We start from the raw sequence: 24,794 nt of genomic DNA on the forward strand, positions 1-24,794 counted from the left end.
CTGAGAACTCACTTACTTTTTGTTCAAAGTTATTTTTTAACGAGTTAAATTCGGGGTCTACCCTATCACGAAGTTCTGCCAAGATTGCAGAGTTAAAAATGTTAGTCAAAAGAGCATGGAAATGCCGTAATTCCTCTTCTAAAGTAGAGAACTTAGATCGAAAAATTAACAGTTCCTGCATATCACTCAAAGAACCTAGGGCTACAGAAAGTTTCCCAATTTGAGTCAAAATATCCCTTCTAAGATGCCGAGCCTCTCGAACTGACTTAGCCTCATCGTTACTGGGTCCCTCCCCAGAATGGCCTGCCCGACCGCAAAGAACATCATCAGGCTTAAACTCAGTCGAGCCGACGGCGGCCGAGTCCCTGTCGCCACCGAGTGTAGACATATTAAATGTTGGGGCTAAATTTAACAATTAAAAAAATTGAGTTACACAAACACACAAAATTAAGTTATAAAAAACTTAACTGCAAAGACCGTACAAAATACAAAAAAGAATTTAAATGCACAATACCGTAGATGTAAGGGTATATGAATGAAGTCCAAAAGTTTCACAAAACTTGCTTGGATTCGTTCACTTGAATCTTCAAGCACAGATCGATTGTCTTTAATCTTTTTTCTTCAAATAAATGTCAATGTTGTTTTTTCTTCAGAACCAACAAAGAAACGCCTTTAATTATTAACTTGAAGTTCTTCAGTACCAACTGAGAAGAAAAGTCTTTAATTTTCTTTTGCTTCTGTAGACTACCAACCAACAAGATCTTCTTTTATTATTTTGCTTTAATTTCTTCTTGACCTACCAACTGACAAGAACTCGTCTTTTATTTTTTTTATGTGCTTCTAGTGCTTCTTGGCCTACCAGCTAACAAGTCACGTCTTTTATTTTTTTTGCTTCAGTACCAAACACTAGACAGAGTAACGTCTTTTATTTTTTATGGTCACAGCGGTAAACCATAATCTCTTCGTGGGAAAATTGTAACATAAAGCTCCCGGATCCGTTCGTCTGTATGTAACGACCGAAAAAGAAACACTCCTTCGAAACGTCTATTCAAATTTGTATTTCTGTAAAATTAGCCACCTGGCTGTCGAAAATGGAATGCAACGCCGTACACCACTAAAACTTGTCACTACAGAACAGATTACTTGGATAAAAGACGGAAAATTTGTCCAGCTAGCAAGCACCAAGCAAACAGTTAAACTTGCGACTGACTTCCAACAAACAATTTTACGAATGACCAGAATAGATAGCAATATCTCAAATGCACGTACGCAGTACTGTGACGCAATAGTGAAAGACATTGTCACGCAATTCAAACCGGTGTTCAAAGGTAGTGATGCAATATTTCATCAGGTCTTACGACCGATGGTGCAATATTTGGACATTTTCTAGCAATTTCCATGACGTATGATGCCAGCTAGGTTAAGTAGACCATAACGGTTTTTATATGACGTTTGATTTGGTGAACAAAATTGTCGGGAACAAGCCTACCACCGCTAAATTTCACGTTTTCATCTACACTTCGGCAAAATTGCGAGTAAAATGTTGCTCAAAGAAAATAAATCGAAGTTGCAGGTTTTTGTCTGACTCTTTTCAAGAGCTATCGTCAGAATAAAATAAACCTAAATGTAGTGAAGTATTTAGCCTACAGTAGGCTAGAAGAAAAACGCAATGTGAATTTGGCTTCGGCAAAGCACAACGCAAAAAGACCGTGAAAATAAATGGTAGTCCACTAGTGTTCACATTTAGCCTATGCGCAAAAAGGGTAGGTGTGGACGTCGCTATAATAGCATCTGGACTGGAAGCCAAACATTGCCGTCCAAGATGAAGCCTGAAAAGGACTGCCATATTGGCGGTTTTAACGCTAAATTTGAGAAATTTGGAGTTATTTTAGTGCGTTTAACAAGCTATTTTGAGGTGGTATTTTGGCATATTTTTGGCAGTTTTTAATTTTTTTAGCATTCTAAATAGTGTTAAAAACTATATTTCATCAATTCGCAGAAGCGTATTTACAAAACATCAGGTTAGAAAAGGCAACTGTTTTTGAACCATGATAATATATTTCATAAGATTGCATTTGTGTTTATTTTTGTCAGCAGCATGATTACCACTAGTCTATAGCTTAAAGTGTTGCGATCGTGCCATATTTTAACAAGCCATATTTCTTTTAATCCATTAAAACAAATTTGGAACGAAAACCCAAAACCGCCGATATGGCAGTCCTTTTCAGGCCCCATCCTGGACGGCAGCGTTCGGCTTCCAGTCCAGATGGGAGGTAGGCTACTGGTGGAGAGCGATATGGCGCTACTACACTGTAGCCTAAGGTCCAATCTTCCCAAATCTTAAATTAGCTGCTTAAACGGTTTTTAAAGATGTTGGTAGAAAAAACATTTTTTAGAGTAGATCTTTCTAGAATCTAGACTATCTTACATGGACTACAGTCAGGGCCCACAAGAGGGGGGGGGACAACCGGTGCAGTACACCGGGGCCCAGTGAGTTCAAGGGGGCCCGACAAAATGTCAAAATTCACGCAATAAAAAGATTGATTTCAACGATTTTGTATAAAATATTGTTTTTATATTAGTTCCGTATGTCGAATGGGCTCCTTTGTGGGTAGCCTAGGCAATGCCCTTTTTTAAAATTACAGAATTTTCAATTTTTTGAGTTTAGGGGGGCTCGACAAAATGTTTAAATTTGCGTGCTCAGGTGGATTTTGCATAAAATGTTGTCTTTTATATGAATATTAGTTTTGTATTTTAATTGGGCCCCCTTATGGGTAGGCTATGTCCTTTTTTAGAACAACAAAATTTTAATTTTTTTGCGTTCAGGGGGCCAATAAAATGTTTAAATTTGCGTGTTAAGGTCAATTTTGCATAAAATGTTTTTTATATTTTGAAGTTGGTATTTCTTAATGTCATGAACAATAGCAATGCATTCATCTTAAGTTTGCTATTGCAATTTTTATCTTCGAAATGGCTGATTTTACCCACTTGTTGCCATGGTTACAATCAGGTGTTGCCAGAGTTAGGAAGGGTTGGAGTTGGGGAAGGTTAGGGTTTTGATCTTTGCCCAGGACTAAAAACAATTTCCAAAATACAAGTGTTTGTTTTCAACAGCTATAAACTTTTCCTCAAATTAGGGCAGAATTCCATATCTGACAACGCTATTGAGGCTATATTTACACTATGTAGTGTTTTAGCATTTTATCTTGTGTATAATTATTAACTAGTGTGTAGGCTATCTGTGAATTTAAAGTTATATTTACAATAGTGCATTGTTTGTGAAATTATGGAGTGTAAATACTTTAACCTAATTTATCTTTTGTAAGAACGCGCACCGCAAATTTTGCTTGTGATTAGTGAGATATCCAGCAGCAACATCTGCACCGGGGCCCGGCAGGCTCTTGGAGGCCCTGACTAAATAGCTTAAATATATGGCCCTGAAATATTGGAGGCCCTGACTATAGCTTAAATATATGTTGTTTTCGTAACATTTTCTTTTTTTATTTTCCCTTTATATCTTAAATTTTTCTGAAGGTGTTGCGACCGTGCCAAATTTCTTTCAACTCAATAACTTACTTCGGTCTCAAGCACGTTTTAACGTTCGCGTTTTGTCGCTTCTACCTTTTTCTCGACCTTTGCTATGCTGACGTGTATTGTTTTGATATGATGGTCAGAAATAAAAACAACTGAACTGAACTGACTACAATCGCAAAAGCGACCAGTTTTAAAACGCAATTTGGCCAAGTGCAGAACTAGTTTTGATTTTTTATCAGGGCTGTGGAGTCGAAAGGATTTTGGCATATCTGAAGTCGGAGTCGTTAAAACAAAGGCCGATTCCGGCTTGATACAAAACGATAAAGATTTTGTTTGCAATCTTTTTTCAAAACATTATTTCTTATTTTCTGTATTGACCTCTACAATTTCACCGAAAAATACAAATGTTTGTCTTGTTAGTTTTACGAAAGTCACCGTTTCAATTTCGATCAAAACTTAGTGATATAAAATTCTTTAAAAATGAAAAAAGTCAACAACTAGAAAAAATCTGACGTTACAAAACCTAAAAGTCGTACATTTTCGCCCGACTCCACAGCCCTGCTTTTAATAGGTCATCTTAAAACGCGACAGTTTTATTGTAGACTAGTACAGACGCGCTCCTATTCTGCAAAATATTTCCCTTTTAGAACAAGAACAACCATCTTGTGACTTGAGTGTAATAACATCAATAAATCGTAAGTGGGATTAGACTAGGCCTACGCCCGGAAATGAGTCACTATGTAAGCGAACATGCTCTGGGGGGGGGGGGGGGGGGGGTTAGAAAAAGCGTCGATATATGCGAATTGACGATAGACCCGAAGTCAACATAGGCGAATGCTATTGTGGTTCATTTCCACGTGAACAGCGGGTGCGGCAAACAACGTGCTCTAGATCAGGGGTCACCAAACTACGGCCCGCGAACTGATTTCATCCGGCCCGCCACGTGCTGCGGAAATAACAGCTGCACTACAACTGTTAAGGAACAAAGTTACCAAACTTATTGTAAAGGACTGAAGTTGCTGTTTATCATTAGGCCACCACAAATGGGGACGGCCTAGGCCAAATTTGGAAAAATGTAATGTTTTTTCAAGAGCACGATGCCCTGTAAGTGTATCACAGCAGGGGATAACTTTTTCAGCAACCTTTCGATTTTCATCACAACTTTGCTATTCCACCGCTGACTTTGTTATTTATTGTGCTCAATTCAAGTCAATGGAGATTCTAAATAGTTGTACTTTTCTTTTCGCAATTTGCATCCGGCCTGCAGCTGTTAATCTCGCAACAATCCGGCCCCCAGAGAAAAAAGTTTGGTGACCCCTGCTCTAGATAAATGAGTCCTTGTTTATCCAACGGTGTTCATGGGTAGCCACTTTAACAAGTCGAAATTCTGCCACTAAACTTAACTAGAATGAAACCGCCAACCAATCATAAGCTACGGTTTAAGTGACGTAAAACATAGCGAAAAGAAGATGATAGAAAGCAAATTAAGTGATGGATTTTTTGTCAGCTGGTTGGCTTAGGGGTTAGGGCTAGAAAGTAGTCATTTCATTGACACGGGTTCGATTCCCATCACTGCTATTGCTCTTTTTCTTCTGTAATTACCAAATAAAGTTCAAAACAAGCATTAACTCTCTGGATGAGTGCTAGAAGGGTCACAATTGGACGGTAGCCTCTTATAACATGTTCTGATTGGTTGGCGGTTGCATTGTAGTCATTCGCAGTGGCAGAATTTCGACTTGTTGAAGTGGCTACCGTGTTCATGTGGCATGACCAACGGATCCAGGTGGTGCTTAAGAAAGTGACCCCTCTACAATTAACTCGAGAAAATAAAGGTGGTAGAATACTCCAAGATTCAGAAATAGTATGCACAACTGTCACCAATTCTCTTTGCCAGCTGGTGTGATCAAACCGGCCTATTTGTTTCCTTTCATAGTAACGTTTGATGGAACTTTTTAGGAATAATCTTTGTTTATTAACCAATGAAATTTTCAACAGAGTAGAACTACAGTTAGAAGATAACAGAGTATGGCATTGTACAAGAAATTGTTTTCCAAGTTCTGATCATAACTGAAAGTGTGCGAAAGAATAAAAATCTTTGATAAAGCTCTTGCAGTAGGCTAAATATTGCTTCATGCTATTGCTTGGTCCAAAAATCACCATGGTGGGCCAGTTCACTTCACAAAGTGTCCTTTCTTAGCTTATCCCATAAAGTTGACAATTACGAGATGCAGCACAAAGTGGGCAAACAGGAAGTCAGCAAATGCTCGTTCAGGGGCGACGGATTTGAAATCTCGAGCGTTTTCAGGATTAACTTGAAGTCGTAAGTTTGCTGAAAAAAAACAAACAACTGATTACTTGCTGGTAAGAAATGCTACACAACATATAAGGGAGCGTTCAAATATTATGTAACGCTATCGAGGGGGAGGGGGGGGGTTATGAAAAGCGTTACGTTAGCGTCACATCGGGGGGGAGGGGGTTCAAGCAAAACGTTACGTAACGCTTACAAGTACGGTAGTTTATTTGTGCTGGCTGGTATCGTCGTTTGGATACTAAATTAAGCTGAAATCATATCCAACGGCACCTATTCAGCACCAACAAAATCTTTATCAAGTATCAACTACGGTACTGTAATTCCATACAGGTTGTAAGTGCTCAAAAGCTCGCATTGCGAAATTGCAAGGCAGCATTCTTACATCACAAAGCTTGCTTTGATGTGAGTGAACAACATTAGGGTTGCCAGATGGCCTTTTTTTAGGCCAAATTCCGAAAATCTGGCCTTATTTGGCCCTTTTTATGGCTGCAAATTTTGACCGGTTTAGAAAGTATTATTTTAAGTAAATTGCAAATAAAAGTATCACTTATTATCACTTTAAAAAGCAGTGGTTTTCAAACTTTTTGGTGGAACGGAACCCAATGAAACATTCCAAAAGCTCGAGGAACCCCTGTTCAATAATTTAATTACCTTATGCAAAAAACATCATTTGATTAATAAAATTAAATTACTCATGTTCAGATTTATTTATGTATAATAAAAAAAAAACTGTAAAAAACCTAATAGCCTACGGGCAAAACAAAATGATCTCTAACACGTTCACGGCAATTTGACCCACCGGTGTACAAACGAACTGTCTGAAAAAACTCCTTGAAGCGAAGAAAACATGTCGACAAAATTTGGCGGGAAAGCAAAAAGTTAAAGGTTATCGCACCACACAAAAACAACAAAAATTCGAGATCGCAGCGAACGTGTTAAAGTGTAGAAAATTTATTAATAGTGGCAAACCTAATCAATATTTGATTATATTTAAACAATATGCATATAATAATTTTATAGACTCTCGGATTTGAATGTAAACTTGCGGAACCCCTAGACTTACTGGCGGAACCTTACGGTTCCGCGGAACCCTGGTTGAAAACCACTGACTTAAAGCCTGAACTATATCCGTTTTAAATACCAAGTAGAGACATAGAGAATAGAGAATGTGTTAGCTGTGGACAGGGTGGTTCTATTGAGTTGAACCGGGTGGGCTACTAAACGTTTTCAGTAGGTAGGCTACATAACGTTTTAATTCCAAAAAAAGAATATAGCTAAAATTTCATGTCTTAAACGTAAGCTTTAGGTGCATACAAACCAAGATATTTTTATCAGCACGTGTTTCCACGTCATAATTTTGGTAAACTGGCAAAACGGGCTTTATAATGGAAAAGCGTCACATGGGGGAGGGGGGGGTCAAAAATTCGGAAAAACAGCGTTACGTAATATTTGAACGTTCCCTAACTTCACCACTGCCGTGGCTGAGCGGGACGAAAGCGTTTGATGAGCTCTTGTAACCGATGGAGAGAACGTGTAGTGACTCACGCTAATAGAATCCATAAGATAGCGAGATGAGATTAGGTTAACAATGAAACCAATTCGATGCTGGAATATTTCAACACATACGCGATTGGCCGCAAGCTACTTTTTTGCAAGACCGGAAATTTTACACACCAAGATTAATACAATCGAACAAAATGTGACCAACTGTAATGGGTAAAAGATTATGAGGTCTTTGTCATTGCTTCTGCACAAGAAAAATTTTATTGCAAAGCCACGTTTAAAAGGGTGTTTTTCCATGAACAATAATATCTAAAAAATTGATAATTAAATTCTTTTTAAAACCTGTGTATTTGACAGAAAGAGGTGAATGATATGATGTGTTCGATCAGGGCTGCCCAAATCGTAATTCTAGGATTGGCAAATAAATTAAAGGTGGGCCTACAAATGGTTAGTTTACACTGTAAATTGTCATATTAGGCAACAGCGCATTTCAAAATTATGACATATAGCCCAACAAATTATCCCAGCTGAAGTAACATACGTGGTCTAAGTTTCATTCATCTTTGATTTAAATCTTTTAAGCAGTCATAAATTTTGTTTAATTCTTTATGCGCGTACAAACTTGGAAAACTTTTGTATACTATATATTGAGAATATAAAACTTAATTTTAGTTTAGAAAATTCTAAGCTGTCGGTAATTTTTTCAAGTAATGGGTTTCTACATATTCAATTTTTCAACTATAATGTTAAGTTACATGTTGTGAGTTAAACATCAGAGCACCTTACCTGCCAAAATAAATGATGCAACACACGATATGAACCCGGACAAGAACGAGTTAAATGGAAACGTCCCCACTAATGCACAATACACAAATTGTATGATGCCGGTGATGAGAATGTATGTCATGTATGCATCAATAATCTGAAAAAATTTTGAACAACGTATTAGAAATGATCACACGTTGCAGTTTTGGCTGAACAAAAAAATGTGTATTTCTAATGCTGTTGGCTTGTAGTTGTAGCTGGCTGAAGGTGATTTTAGAGAGATAAACTATGGTTGTTGAACTGGTTGTAAAAGTCAAGTCTTACGATTCGCAAGCTGCAAAAAGGTTTTTGAGAAAGATGATTTAGCAAGTTTGACATTATTATATCATCATCATCCAAATTCGGCTTTGTCCCCCACTAGTGGGGGTGGCCGATTCTTTCTTTACAGCGACTGCCTTCACTCCTATTCTTCATCTCGTTCTGTCCATCGCATCTTCTTCTTTCAGTCCGACTTTGTCTGCCTCATTCTTCACTTGATCTTTTAGGTTGTCCCCGTTTCTTCTTTCCATCGTCTACAGGCCTATGGCCTACTAGACTTTCTTCCCGGCAGCCAAATAAAATATCAGTCAAAAATCTGTTTTTTTGGGTCAGAATTTTTATCATAGCCTTTCCCAGCTCATACTTGGTGGAGCGTGCTTTCAGTGTCACGACCAGGCTTCTAGATAAAAAATAAATCGTCTTGACATGGTTAGACGAGGAGACTTAAGATTGTTTCAATCCAAACAAAAACCCGATGTCAAGAAGCTGATGACATTGCACCAGACTCATCTGTCTCATTAGAAAAGGACTTTAAGTTGTGATGAAAGGAAAATAACTTTGTTTTTTTGGGAGGGGCTCTCGATACTCTGTTTGTTGTCCAGGGGAAGCGCTATTTAAGAAAGATTTGGAAACACTGGTCTAAATGATCAGATAATAAAATAAGTTAATTCCTAAATCACCGGGCTACACAGTAAAGGCGTCTGCCTGACAAACAAAAAGATATGCTTCGACCACTATGTAATATGTATCCTATAAAATACACATTACTTAGAATAATGCCTAAATGATCATTGATCATGCTATAAACTGAGCTTACACCTAAACCGCCCAGCAAAAACGCCTAGTTGGCAAGTGGTTAAAATATGTACCGAAAAGATAAGCTACGCTGCTCATTAAAGACAAATTTAAGCAATTATGTCAACGTAGTTGGTTAACCCTGTAGGCTACCTTTGTTTGGTTTGTAAATGAAATGAAGATACAAACAATCAACATTTATTTAAACTAAAGCCAAGATGGATAATTGTTTCACATTCACAGTATTAGGTGGTTTTGATTAAATGCTTTAATTGCAACCAAACTACATAGAAACTTGTGTAAAATTTGCACAAATTTTTGCTCCAAATAAGAATTGACTTCACAAATTAAACAAAATAAACATAAAATTTGTGTATATATAACAAAAAAAAAAACAGAAACAAACCTTCAATTTTTGGGGAGTTTTTGAAAGGTAATCATTATAAAACTTCACACCAACAGACACAATATTTTCCGAGGACATGCTAATAATATAGTTTGCTTTAATTTCAACAATCTACAAAACAATTTCCTAAAATTAAAATGATTAGAACAAATTAATCAAAAACATTGAAGAGTCTCTCGCAAAAGAAGAACAACCCTTTTCGTCACATTATTGCTTGCTAGAATGGTGAGAAATACCCAAGTCACACACCACAGCACAATGTGCTTTTGTTCAATTTTCTTTTGAGTCTATTGCTTTATTTTCTTATATATCTTCACAATTGCGGAGAATGGAGAAATGTCTGGCTGGATTAATGTTTTCAGGTGTAATCGCATTACTCTCAAGTAATTATGCCTTGCAGCATCATGAAATTGTTCAATTGGTTGTTTATTATGAAGAAAAAAATACATCTGCAATTGTCACTGTAATGTAAATAATGCATATCTATTTTTCTTCAGTTGTCATAATTGCGGGAGCAAGTCTTTTAGGCGCAGACAGTTAGGCGCCAGTCAAATAGGCGCGCACACTGCACAGTGCACACTGTGGCGTCAGGATATTTAGGTGCGGAGCACTGTGGCGCCTGTTCATTTATGTGTTATTCCTAGTAAAGTCTGCAGATTGTATCAGCTTGGCAGGTAGGGCAATTCTAGCGAGTACGTATGAGACAACACTCTACATTCTACAACATGAATACATTACTATAGGGTCATTTCATTATACTGTAATACAGACATTGGTTGGCACCATCTAATTTTTTGGCTTAAAAGGTGCTTCTCAGTTTTCTGAGAAGAATGGTGCAAATTTGATGAAAATCTGATAACCGGTTCTCGAGTTATAAGTGAAATAACCCTTGGCCACTAGGTGGCTTCATAGATAAGCAGCAATAGAAAAACGGCAATATCTCAAGAACCGCTCAACATATTTGGATAATTTTTAGCTCTACCCCCATGTTTTCTGGGGTGGGCTATATGTATATGACCATTAAAACAAGTTTTGGCTACTACTTTTTGAGATACAAAAAAATTGACCTCTTGTTGTTACTCACCAATAAAACTATGATGCATAACTTTATAAAAATATTTTTTTTTAATTGGGTAGAGGAAAGATTGAATGATGAAAAGTTTGGCAAAAACCGAAAACTGCTGAAGTCTCAAAGTCCTGCAAACTAGTTCAAATTGGATGGATTAAGAGCAACCATATTTCTTTTAAACATGTCTATGACAGCACAATGGTGTGATTAAGGGAATACAAACATGACTATCACATCACAAACGAGTATTGAACCTCTTCAGGGAACCATCTTTCACTACTTTTAAATGTGATTTGTGCAGAAAGTTGAGACTTTAGCACTACACTGTTTTCGCCAAACTTTTCATCAATCTTTTCTCTACCTAATTAAAAAAAAAAATTTTTTTTTAAGTTATTATCGATTTTTGAGCTGGTGGTCAATCCTTTCGAAATGTTATTGACCAGACCTCGATAAACAACAAAGTATCCCTTTGTACGTTGATCCAATGTCTCACTGCTTGTGATAAACGCAAACATGAAAGTAACACACTCAAAGACTTCAACTTTCTAGAAATGCCACTGTGTTTTCAAATCTTCCTTCGAGTCGTGGAAAAGATTGATCTGTCAGTCGGGAAGTTATCCCAGCATGTTGCAATGTTGCATAATGTTGTTAACTTTTGAGCTGGTGATAACCTCTGTGAAATGTTTGACTCCACATCGATAGATAGTGATTTTGTGTAATGGTTTTTGCAACATCGTACTCCACTCCATTAAAAATTTTTAATTTGAAGTAATGTGTAATTGCGAACCAGGTGACAATTGGCGGAAAGTTTTAACAATAGCTGCGAAGCGTGGCATAGATTGGCCAAGTTTGGCAGCTAATTGCTAATGCTTTGCTGACTTTTAATGAAGAGATCACAACCGCAGAACGTGGATTTAGTTTGCTTTTTCGGTTGCGAACTCCAGCAAGAAATCGCTTGCGTTGTTCAACTGCACATAAACTTATGCGTTTGAGGTTGAATGCTGCATCATACAAAACATTCAATTATGACGCGGCATACGCGCACTGGCACGGCAACGCGAGCACGCTACAACGTGAGCACGCTACAACGTGAGCGGTGAAATTGTTGACGAGTTAAATCACTTTGTAAATGCGAACCATTAGAGCGTAACGTGTTTTTTTATTTGGTTATTCTTACTTGTTTTTATTAGTTTCCGTTGTGCAATAAAAGATGTCTGCGTCTGCGGTCGGGCGTTCGTTTCTCAGCGAAACTTCATGTTGTAGCTGGTCAGGAAGTGCAAATTTTGCTTTGTATCAGCTACTTGAAAGGAAATATTTTCGTCAGAAAAAATGACCAAAATAAATAAAAAGTTGTGTTATTGTCCTATATCACGAGGCTCGACCGCAAAGCAATCTTACTGTTGTCAAAAATGAAGAGCCCAGTTCCAAAACCACTTAGGCGCCACTTTTACCAAAATTGAGTTTAGAGTGTCATTAGGTAGAGTATTACCATAGGTACCTACTATCCATTCCTTTTTTTCCAAAACCTTCTCTTTCTGCTTCAAATTCGACACTAAAAATTGCGTTTTCTTCCAAAACCGCTTACGCGCCATCACACTTTGTTTCCAAAACCACTTGTATCCACAATTAACCAATCATATTAAGCCATTGTATGACGTGACATATCGCTGATTGTTAAACCGTTTTCGTCATCGTTTCGTAATTTCGTAAAGCAGCAGTGTTACCATTTGGCAAATTTCACTACCAAATTCGAGATTTGGCAGAATTTTACGTTGTTTGGCAGTAAATTTTGAGTTGGCAGAACTTTGGCAAACATTTTTGGTGAGTTGACAGTCAGTCTCTGGTCAGTTTGGCAAAATTTGAAATGTGTTTCAAAGTTTCAATGCTTCATCTATTCATCAGCATAACACAAGATATCAAACAGGCAACAATTATTTTATAAACAGATCAAACACAGAATTTGGCAAGAAGTCCATGCAGGTATTGGGACCAATGCTCTGGTCAGAGGTTCCAAGTAGGCTAAAAAACTTATCATTTCATTGTTTCAAAAAAGAGATCAAAACGTTAATTTTACAAAGCTACAGTGCATCGTAAGTGATATGTTATGGAAACCAACTTGTCAGTTGCTTCGGAAACTTTATTATTCTCTGCTTGCTTCATGGAATTTTGTGTTTTGGCCTACGTTATCATCAATATGTTTTTTTTTTGTGCGTATGCTGTTGTTGAAGCGCGGGAACGTTTCAATTATTATTTTTTTTTTGTAAGCTTATTTTAAATGGCAAAATCGTAATTTCCGTAGGGTGGCAATTGACTAGTAGACCGTATGGTCGTCTCGTTGTCTCCCTGTCGGTATGGGAACTAGTGTAACTTTTGTACTGTGTTTTTTGCATATTTCAAACATGTACCTATGTTCCTGTTACTGACAAATAAAACATTGATTGATTGTTTGGTAGTTTGAAGCATCTACTATCTGGCAACACTGATAAGCACTGTTATAGGCTTGCAGCCTATTGTTGCAGCTACCAACGGTGCTCAGACTGCTTAGTAGCCTACTTGAGCTTTATAACTGTGTTTTTTTGCTTTGTTTAAAGTGAATTTGGATTGTGGTGATGAATTAGTAGTGGTCAGCTTGGAAAAATGGTTTCAAAAATTGGTTTCTGTCATTCTGGCAATTTTTATTCTTCAGTTTATTTCCAAAACCGCTTATATCCACATTTCTAATTTTATAAAAAGGCGATTCTAAGCCTTCTAATATTCCTTAGATCTGGACAAACGTCATGGCTCAATTCAGTAGGTAGTTATACATCGTTAGAAATCAAAAGCGCATTACATTTACCAAGCGAAACTGTCATAAACGTTTTTCGTGGTTTTCTCGAAATCACCGAAAGTGGATGTAAGCGGTTTTGGAAACAAGCTCTTCAAATATAGGTATTAATAAATAGGTTATTGAAATAGCACAAAATTATGATTCTACTTGTCGTTTTTGTCAACAATCTCTGCAATTCCATGTGACCAAAATAGAATGGGAGAGAAAAGAAAGTTTTCTGAAATAACACAAAAAAGCACAAATTATGCATTTGCCTTAGCACAAAACTGCAAGGAAACCATGATTAATGTGAGTTTTTACATTGCCGCAACCAGTGGTGGATTTCCAGAAGATTAGCTTCCGGAATGTTAGTTTTTTCACTTTCCAAATGCGCTAGGTGCCGTAGAAGAGATTCAGAATTATGCCCTTATATAAGACTTTGAAACAACACACATAATGTACGTGTTTAACACGTTGCTGAAGTAAGTATCATGGTTTATAGATGGTATAGCGTTGTTCAGTGCAAATATTCGTATTTTAGTGAAACAATAGCACAAAAAAATACAAGTTATAACCTACAAGTACAGTTTTTTAAAACATTATCGTATTCAAAACCATAACACCTCTGGCGACTTCTACGTCCCTGGCGCAACCAGGATCCAACATACTTCGCTGGTGAAAACTTTCTTAGTGGAGGACCGACCATTCGTATAAAGAGTAAACTTGAAACAGTTACATAGTGTGTAGAGAAGCACGGTCTGATGTCAGTACGAGGTTCATTTGTGAAAATCAGCGCTCACACTCGCTCGATGAAAATGGAATGGATTTTAGTGACGTTATCAAATTTTGAAGACTCTGGGATCTTCTTTTCGTAGTTACTGTATATATTCACGAAGTCCTCTCACAGCTTTGCGTTCATCTAAGCGCAATCTCTTTGCCACTTCAATGATTTCGTTTTCTCCGTGTGTCATTACCGTGTCCTCTGGCCTAGTTGAATCAAGCATTTTGCAGCTGTTAATAAATGACAAGTCTGTTGAATTCAACAAGCGATCTAAGATGGAACTTCCTAAGTGATGATAAAAAATGCGGGGATTAATTAGCGAGCTATTTCTGCAATTGTTTGCATACAATTCCACACCTTTGAACTCTAAGTTTTCTTCAGCATCCTTGGCAATGCGATAATGTCGTCCGGATTCGTTGCTACGTGTTTCAAATAATTTGCAAGATTGTTAATGTTGTTATCTGCATCCCTAATAGTACATGCTCTGTTTTGCAGTTCGAGGCTTAGGCTACTTCGGATAATTCTTGCGAGGATTTGTACATCAAAGGAAAGTCCAACAAGAAATCCGTGGATGTTATCTTTGACAAAAGTCCTTGATATTTTGCATGTTCCCGAGAATCGTTGGGTCGCTACTATAGTCCCCTGGAACATAGCCTCAGAGGCTATATTTACAAATTACTACCAAGCTATGGTAAGCGGGCCCTGATGGAATCCCAGCAGAGATTTACAAAGTAGGTGGCAGTTTAACTGCTAATCAAAATCTGGACAAATGAAATTGTTCCATCTGATTTCAAAGATGCTAATATCATCACCACAAGCGCAAAGGTAACCGATCAGAGTGTGGAAATTATCGTGGGATCTCTCTGTTAGCAACTGCTGGCAAGATTTTAGCACGTATTTTGAACAATCGCCTCAAGCTGATATCTGAGAAGATCCTTCCTGAATCTCAGGCTGGCTTCAGGCCATCGCGTAGCACCACAGACATGATATTTTCCCTCAGACAATTGCAAGAAAAGTGTCGTGAACAACATCAACCACTGTACAAGGCGTTTATTGACCTCTCTAAGGCCTTCGACCGCGTCTCAAGAGATCTCCTGTGGGATGTACTTTCGAAATACTGATGTCTAGACAAATTTCTTCGTATTCTGCGTCTTCTTTATGATGGTATGTTTGCCAGAGTACAGACCAACAACAACAGTTCTGAACCTTTCCTGGTTAACTCTGGAGTGAAACAGGGCTGCGTAATAGCACCAACTCTTTTTGTAATTTTTATTGCATCTATCTTGGAAATAGTCCACCATGACCTTCCATCTGGCATTGACATATCTTACCGCATGGATGGAAAGCTCTTTAACCTCACCTGCCTTAAAAGTAAATCAAAGACTACAACACGGAGTATCATGGAATTTCAGTATGCCGATGATAACTGTGTAGCAGCACTGAGTGAAAACCACCTACAGCAGATTCTGAATGCTTTCCATCAAGCATACAAGAGGCTTGGACTTAGCGTCAATATTAACAAGACCCAGGTCCTCTTTCAACCACTTCTTAAAGATCGTACCAGTGCTCTGCTAGAAATCCTTCTCGATGGTACACCTCTAAAGAATGTGAAACACTTCTACCTTGGAAGCGAAATTTCAGACAACATTGACCTTCAGGATGAAATACAACATCGTTTAAATTGTGCTAGCACTGCTTTTGGAAAACTTCGCTCACGAATATTTGACAACCATAACTTACGAAAAAGTACAAAGCTCGCCGTCTACAATGCAGTAGTTATCACAACACTACTATATGCTTCCGAGACCTGGACCACCTACCAAAACCACATTACAACTCTTGAAAGATTTCAACAACGCTGCCTGCGCAAAATTCTGAATATCAGCTGAGAAGAGAAAAGAACAAATTTGAGCGTGCTAGAAGAGGCTGAAACAACAAGCATTGAGTCCCGCATTATTCAAAATCAACTCAGATGGTGCAGGTAGGCCTTAAAACTCGTGTTTTTTTTCCGGCAGCCATCGTGGCCTACCGAGAGCTCCTTCTCGGCGGCCATATCTGCGTGCTTGGAGGCCAAAATACAATAACGATAGCACAAGTAAATAGCATTAAACTTGCAACAATGTTAAAACGATCACTTAGCGTTGTTGAAGTCTGGGCGACGTCCTGCAATAGAATCGTTGTACCACGCATTAAATGCTTTATCGGGATTGTAATCCGGCATTGCGGGACCATCTAACAAACCTAAATTGTTTTCACTGCTCGCAGCTCAGTAAATTTTTTCAACTGCATACCGCCTTTCATAAAACCTGACCATTTATTCCGTTATGTCAGTGTCACCATTGAGGGTGTGAAGTCACTAACCCACAGCGTTCTCAACTATGAAGACACGTGTTTTACCCACGGATGTCAACTAACCTAGTTCTCCTTTTTAACAACGATTCAATGTCCGACAACATTGAATCGATATACAAACGACAATATTGCCAGCCGATGTAAATTAGCAGTTCGGATTAACACTTCGTTAAAATAAACATCGGGAATTGCAAACAAGACTTACAGCGCTGGTGATCGCAGCTGGATATATTCAATACAACAGTAGTGACTATGATGCGCTGACCTAATTCTGCGTCACTCTTTGATACTACATATTTTCGACATTTAATACACGATCATTCTATTACGAAATTAAATAATTGGCTAGAAGAAACCGGCGGCCAAACTTGGCCGACGGAGGAGTTAGCACAGGCGGTCATTCAAGCACTACTTAGCGGCCATGGCCGCCGGCTGCTTTAAGGCTTGTGCGGGCATGTAGTGCGAATGCCAGATCAGCGTCTCCCTAAGCAAATGTTCTACTCGGAATTGGCTAAGGGTAAACGTTTGGTAGGTGGACAAAAGAAGCGGTATAAAGACTCACTGAAGAGTAATCTTAAAATGTGTAACATCAATTATACAAACTGGGAGTAAACCGCAGAGGATAGGCTGCTTTGGAGATCTGCCACTCGTGAAGGTGTTGCCACGTTTGAGAAGAGCAGATCTAAAAGGTTACCGTAAAAGAAAAATAATGCAAAGAAAAGAACGACAATTACACCCACAACCAACTCTCCCAAAGGATCTTAAATGTACCAAATGTATATAACCGAACGTTTAAAGCCAGGATTGGACTTAGCTACGGATTTTCGCTTACGTCATGGTGCCATCCCAATGGGTTTTTTTTTGCAAAACTTTTTGCCGGCGTTTTGGCTGTAATATGGGCTTGTTAACTCATTTTAAACTACTCCGAATGGCATATCTTCTTCAAACCGTAAATCAGCTTCTTTTACATAGATTCAACATATTCAGGCCTTCAATAAATGTAAAATGACTTGTTCAAAAACCCTCGTGATGAAACAAATCTTGGCCTGCTTTTGAAACTCCTTAAAGGCAAATGAACTCATGCAAAACCTATTCAGCTTCGGCAATTCATTAGGCGTGGAGTAATCAGCAGTTTTTACATGAATTCAACGTGTCGAACTGTCCAGGCCTTGAATCAACGTGAAAAGACTCATTGAATAGCCAGTTTGAACAGAATTTCTGAAACCTGCTTGTAAACAGACCAGCTTTTTCCTTACAAAGCAAACCTATAACGATGATTTATTGAAGCCAAACTATTTCTGATACCTAGATAACAGAAGCTTTAGGGTATTCACCGAAACGATACAAGTTGTATACGACCATAAACTTTGTTCCAAAGTTAAGCAACAAGAATTTGCGTCTATAGACGCTTGCCGTGTGGCGCAAGCAAAACGCGCGCGCGTCTATAGAGGCTTGCCGAGCGTAAATGGTTAAGAACTCACTGTTAGCTTTTATTTTATTGCGAAGGCCATCATCCTCGAAGACGAGGGATAGCCATCACCAAGCTATGGTACGAATAGCACTGCATTCCATAAAAATTTCTATAAACAGTTCATTTTTTCCACTTTAAATTGATTGATTGAATTTTTATCCTTGGATAGGGAAAGCTCAGAACTTTGAGAACTTAATCTTGGCAGATTCACATATATACTTGTATAGGATTTGAGCCGCTGACACAGGCCTGGTTAACGTTGAAGTGTTGTTGCCGGATGATTATTCCATTCATTAGATGTCGCTGAATGAAGAACAGTCCTTAATGTGCATTGCTCAAGCGCACACCCCGAGAGTCAAACCAGCGCTACTTGATCTGAAGCTTCTTTGTTCACAAAGTCAGCTAGCCAACTAAGTTATTGACAATATTGGAAAGTTGAGGGTAATGGAGTACGACTGAATGTAGTGCCCCTCCGCTACTGCTGCTTTGTTAAAAAGTAGTGTCGCTACTCCAACAAAAATGTGACACTGCTACCAAAAAAGAAGTGCACTAGTGGTCGGCACTACTGTGTACCTTTGTCTGAAGCTAGCACAGCCACAAAACAATAAGGAGGCACCCATCCACAACTGCATCAATGACAAAAATCTGGCTCAATGACTGGTTTCGGCCCAGCCTTTTTGCCCATCTGAAGCTGCTTTTCAATTGCAGCAGTCCTACTTGCACTTATAACAGTATGCTTATGATTTTGTCGCTTCTACCTTTTTCTAGACCTCTGTTATGTTTGGCATTTACTTTTTTATAATCAGAAATAAAAACAAAACTGAATGAATGGTCAAAAACTTCCAAATCATCTCCCAAATGCAAGTATTACAATGCCACTGCCAGGGTCCATTCGTCCATACTATAATTACACAATGCACTGATGCAGAACAAACATTAAGTCAAAAATCCGACACGTTTACATCACAAAATCGCTGTAACGAAAAGACGTGTTTAGACTTCAGACTGAAATAGACAGTCTGTGTCAAAGCAAATCCGAGTCAAATTAAAAAACACACACACACAGATTGCTTGATTGTGATAATCTTTATCCTCGAACCGAGAAAGCTTCTTTCAGAGATAAATCCTGCTAGTTTTGCATAGCCTACTTGTAGAAATTTTGAATCACTGACAATTGGCCTGGTTGTAGCGGTGAGATGAATAGGAATCAGCCAATAGCCTGCCAGGGGGCATCAAACCTATGATCAAACTACGGCCCGCGTGCCGGAACCGGCCCGCGAACTAATTTCATTTGGCCCACCACGTGCTGCAGAAAAAACAGCTGCACTACAACTGTTAAGCAAAAAGTTAACAAACTTTTTGTGAAGGACTGAAGTTGCTGTTGAGCCACAGTCTGGTTGAGCTACACGCACCACAAATGGGGACAGCCAAGGCCAAATTTGGAAAGATGTAATGTTTTTTCAAGAGCACGATGCCCTGTAGTATATCACAGAAAGGGATGAATTTTACAGCAACCACTCGATTTTCACAGAGATGTACGTATACGCAGTGGTGCCGAAGTTAGTTGAGGATTGGGGGGGATAATTCAACAATTTATCAAATTTTAGACGATTTTTGAACATTGAGAAAGATGCAAATTTTTGTACACAATTTTAGTGGTACCGGTATTAAGTTTATTAAACAATCACCGGACTTCGGTAAATTAGCTGCTAACGGCATAATATAGGCTACAGATAGGCTAATTAAGAAATCATGGAGATGAAAGTGCTACCAGAGCGCTTGTGAATGCTTGTTTCTTATTCTTGCAGCAGTCAAAGAAAAATTGGTACCTCCAGCAGGATTCAAACTTATCACCTGCCAATGAATAGGCTACTTAGTTTTTCAAAAAAAAAAGAAGAAGTTATAGGCTACTTTTCTGCTTGTCCTCTCCTTCACTAGAATCACTACACTTAGTGCACTATAAGACAAAGTCAATAGTCTGGATACTGAAAACAATCGAAGCTACAGAAGACCATCTGCAAATTTATGACTAAAATAATAACTTTCAAGCACTTAACAAGAACTTGTTACAACCGAACATGTTGCGTCTTACGGTAGTGCACATTGAAAACTCATCAGCAATGTCATATATGCTGATGTCATGAAGAATATTTTGGTGAATGTTGCAAATAATTGTTTGTTTGTTTATCTTTATCCTGCATTGCGAGAAAGCGGACTTGAGCGCTATGCATCGGTGTACACCTTCCGACATATACCTGACCCACGCTGCAGCCGACGGCAATGTCAGTTTCCGGTTGTCTACTCTACTTATGACTTAAATTTGGTACTACCCATTACTCGAAATCGATCACTAGGTAGAGGCAATTATCGTTAAGTTTCTTGCCCAGAGAAACAACAGCAAGTGCGGGTGGCTGGAGTCGAACATGCAGGCTCCTGTCCCTGTCCCAAATTATTTCTGAGAAAGGTTTTCAATCTACGAAGATTGGAAGATGACATCTTACAAGCACCGTCCATGCTTACCGGGCAAGCTACGAGGATCTTAATCAGCTGAAGTATTTGAAAATAGAGAGGTTTTTCCAACTCGGACAATGCCTGGTAAGCTTTTTTAGATTAGAACAGCAGACACTATAGTTAGAAGCTGCGATTAATTGCAGGAGATTAATCCATTGCATACCAGAGACACAAGGCCTGCACAGGAGATTAAAACAATGAGTCCCCTCATAAGCATTACTGCTGTGCCGTGCCCGGTGGCCCTTTGTCCAACTCGTCCTTAATACCTTCAATGAAGGTCCTTCATTGTCTAGCGTCAAATCCAAGACAATTTAGAACTGTGATCAAACATCAATATAAGAAAAACAACAGCAATGCACGATGCTTGCAAACAACTAAATCAAAGTACAACTTCATAGCAAATATTTTTTCTATATTATTGGGGGGGATGCTGCCAAAATATTGGGGGGGATATATCTCCCATCCCCCCTACTTCGGCACCACTGCGTATACTTGCGGCGTAGACTTTTTGTTTACGCTAATCCTTGCGGCCACATTTTTTTGGATAGTTTGCGCTTGAGGCTACGCCGTAAAGTTTTCGCGGTTTTTAGCGCATAGCGTCAACGCATACTTTTCAATGTATTTTTTTCTCTACAACACGCCAATACCTTCCAGCGCTGCAGTTGAAAGAATGTTTTCAATGGGCAAAGACATATTGGAACCAAAACACATCATAATGTCAGATGAACACTTTCAGATGCTTGTGTTTCTTCGTGGAAATTTAAAATAAAACTTGTTTGCTTCGAGTGGTTTGTACCGTGTGAATGTTTGGCACCTAGCAAACAAAATGAGTTTACGCTAGTGTATGCGCTGACGCTGACGCCGCCAACTTTTTTTACAAGTTACGTTTACGCATATGGCGTATAGTTTTTCGAACGTTTGCGTTTACGCTGACGGCGTCAATATTTTTTGTATGCGCGTACATCACTGGCCTACTGGTTAGCATATTTTTAGGCAGTAGGCCTACTGGTTAATTAAAAAGTTGAGAAAAGAAATTGAATCTGGTAACTCTAAAAGTAAGATTTTCCGAATTGATTAAGAGTTAACCCTAATAGCCTACCCCTTAGCCCTAGGTGGCCGGTCGATTGGTCGAAAGACATTTGGTCGACAGTCAATTGGTCGACAGACATTTGGTCGACAGGACGTTTGGTCGACAGACAATTGGTCGACAGACATTTGGTCGACAGGGCATTTGGTCGACAGACATTTGGTCGACAGACATTTGGTCGACAAGACATTTGGTCGACAGGACATTTGGGTTAGAGTTAGGGTTAGGTTAGGGTTAAGGTTAGGGTTAGGATTAGGTTAGGGTTAGGTTAGAGTTAGTTAACCCTAAAATTAATCGTTCTGTCGACCAAATGTCTGTCGACCAAATGTCCTGTCGACCAAATGTCTGTCGACCAAACGTCCTGTCGACCAAATGTCTGTCGACCAAATGTCCTGTCGACCAAATGTCTTGTCGACCAAATGTCTGTCGACCAAACGTCCTGTCGACCAAATGTCTGTCGACCAAAGGACTGTCGACCAAATGTCTTGTCGACCAATTGACCGGGTACCTAGCCCTAACCCTAGGCTACTCTTTTTGAAAAGCCTTTGTACACACAAAAATTAATTTAAAGAAAAAAAAAATTGACCTTGATGACCGTCATTTGAAGAAGAATAGGACTGTGCAATGTCGGTGCAATGTGCATAGGAGTTGTAAAATTTCGATAAATTATGTTTGTGACCTACACAATAGCTCATTATCGAGTAATGATACAAGAACTAGGGCCTACACGCTACACCTACCGGAATACAAAGAAAAATGGCACTGAAGGACATCATGCCATGTTATAATGATGTGACCTACTGTGATACAGAATTTTGTGTGTGAATAATATTTTTAGGCAAAAATGAAAGATCATAATTAGGCTAAAAGCGAATAGCAGAATTTATTATATTGAAAATGTGCAGTAGCTCACATGACCTTAAAAGGGCACCATTGCCTCCCCATCCAGAGAAAACTTTATTGCGCGAAAATTTTTGACTAGAAGTTGAAATTTTTATTTTGCATGTTTAGTTGATTTCAGCAACATGGTCCTGTGTTTTGCCATGCTAGACAGGTAGCCTACTTACTACCTGGTCTAGCTCCCTGAAGAAGTCAGTCATGTCTGATTGACGAAACGTCGGAATAAAAGCAGATTGTTACTTTATACATCGTGTTCTTTTTCTTCTTTGTTTGAACCTTCTTCGCCACTTCAAGGGTCGAGGGGCTCTGCCTAAGGCCCTTTTACCACCCTTGGGCAGTGGCGGCGACGCGGTCTAGATGTTTGGGCAAATGTCGAGCAGCCATTTAATTGATTCGTCATCCAGTTCACGCAGACCACGCACACCGTTTGGCGCATGGTAGATGGCGCAGTTACAGATGGTGTGGTTTGCGGCTTGTTCCTCCTTGCCGCACTCACAGATCGCGCATGGAGCCATCCCCTATTTGTGCATTTTGGAGCGGAATAGTCCGACGCAAGTACGCAGGCGGTTGAGCCCCACCCAGGCCTTTCTTGGCAAATGCATTCCGGTTGGGTGGGGGCTGGTGTCAGAAATGAAACTTTGAAGTCTTGAGGAGTTCTTCTTCCACTTCGAGCTCAATTGGTGGTCCGCCCAGGTAGCCGCACTGATGGATTGGTCTTCAGCGGTTTTCATCAGGAGTTGTGCGGCACGTACAAATGAGTGTCTCGATTTCAGTCATCGAGGTTGCACGCTCGCAGACTCGTAGAGACTTGAGTGGTGCAAGTGGTTGGGGTTCGTAGCGCGGCGAGTAAGAGACAGGATGGCTTCTTCGCGACGAAGCTCAGCTGGTTGGATGCCTGCAAGGACAGGGAGATTATCCGATGGTGTAGGTCGCAGGCATCCTGTCACGATACGCAAGGCGTCGTTTATGGCAGTGGGCACTGCGGCTGTGGGCACAGGTGCACAGTATTCTTCTGGGGCATAAACTTGCGCAATAGTGGCAATGCGCAAGGTGTCAACTCCTGCTCCCCAGCCTGAGGCGGCCAGACGCCTTAGCAAAGCTGTGCGTGTTGAGATCTTTTTGCGTAGTGACTCCAAATGTTGAAGATAAGTGAGCGACCTGTCCAGGACTACCCCTAGATATTTAGGGTTTGGGCAGAAGGGCAGGGTTTTTCCATTGGCGTTGATCTTGAGCTCACGGTTCGCTTCCCGGTTGTTTAAGTGGAAGGCTGTCGTCACTGTTTTGGTTTCGCTGAGCTTCAGTCTCTATCTTTGGAGGTATGCCGAAAATGTCGACATGTCCTGGTTTAGAGTCCCTTCTAATGTTTCCCATTCCATTCGACAGGTGCATAATGGCCAAATCATCGGCATATGCGTACTTTGCGGATACTGTGTTTGGTAAGTCGTGGGTGTAGAAGGGGGGCCAGGACAGAACTCTGAGGGACGCCATTCTTAAGGCGGCGTTACCTGCTTGGTTTACCACTTCCTGTGGTAAAAGTAAAGCTTCTGTTGTAAACGAGCTCCATGATCATGCAGACCATGTGCCTGTCTGGGAGCAGGCGGAGCAGTTTGCAGGTGAGGCCTTGGTGCCATACGGTGTCGTATGCGGCTGTGAAGTCAAGAAACACAGCACCAGCCTTCTTTTTTGCGTGATGTCTTGAGTCAGTTCAGTTCAGTTGTTTTTTATTTCTGACCATCATATCAAAAAACAATACATGTCAACATAGCAAAGGTCGAGAAAAAGATAGAAGCGACAAAACGCGAACGTTAAAACGTGCTTGTGACCGAAGTAAGTTATTAAGTAGAGAAATTTGGCACGGTTGCAACACCTTCAGAAAAATTTAAGATATAAAGGGAAAATAAAAAAAAGAAACTGTTACAAAAAAAATAAAATAAACAACATACTGTATATTTAGGCTATAGCCTAGCTTTATTAGCCCAAATAGTTTTAGCTGATATATTTAAGATTTGTATGGACAGTTGCTATGAAGATCGGCCATGGTGCGTTATCAAGAGTGCTGATGGTCGTGAGGGAACGCGTCTTGATGCGTTTAGCTCATAGTAAAGAAGAGCAAGGCAGGCAAAGAAAACCTCACAAAGAAATCCTACCACGGGCAAAGCCATTTCAACCGCAACGCACCAGGCCT

At 39.5% G+C, this 24,794-nt stretch overlaps 1 protein-coding gene across 1 annotated transcript; it reads right to left on the reverse strand.

The window, feature by feature from the left end:
* Window positions 1-5,458: 5,458 nt before the first annotated feature.
* Window positions 5,459-9,760, reverse strand: LOC145786396 (dolichyl-diphosphooligosaccharide--protein glycosyltransferase subunit DAD1-like). Its single transcript, XM_082598042.1, has 3 exons — window positions 9,633-9,760; window positions 8,135-8,270; window positions 5,459-5,863 (listed from the first exon to the last, which is right to left on the reverse strand). The coding sequence occupies exons 1-3, from the start codon at window positions 9,708-9,710 to the stop codon at window positions 5,733-5,735; spliced, it is 345 nt and encodes a 114-aa protein (XP_082454168.1). The 5' UTR covers window positions 9,711-9,760; the 3' UTR covers window positions 5,459-5,732.
* Between the last annotated feature and the right edge of the window lie 15,034 nt (window positions 9,761-24,794).

The sequence above is a fragment of the Aplidium turbinatum genome, chromosome 17 (assembly GCF_918807975.1).
Source record: "Aplidium turbinatum chromosome 17, kaAplTurb1.1, whole genome shotgun sequence".
NCBI classification, from domain to species: Eukaryota; Metazoa; Chordata; class Ascidiacea; order Aplousobranchia; family Polyclinidae; genus Aplidium; species Aplidium turbinatum.

Coding starts and splice junctions, on each gene's coding strand:
- LOC145786396 (XM_082598042.1), bottom strand. CDS start 9,710: ATGTCCTCGGAAAATATTGTGTCTGTTGGTGTGAAGTTTTATAATGAT. Junction 8,271..9,632: donor AAACTCCCCAAAAATTGAAG/GTTTGTTTCTGT, acceptor AAATTTTTTCAG/ATTATTGATGCATACATGAC. Junction 5,864..8,134: donor TGCATCATTTATTTTGGCAG/GTAAGGTGCTCT, acceptor GTTTTTTTTCAG/CAAACTTACGACTTCAAGTT.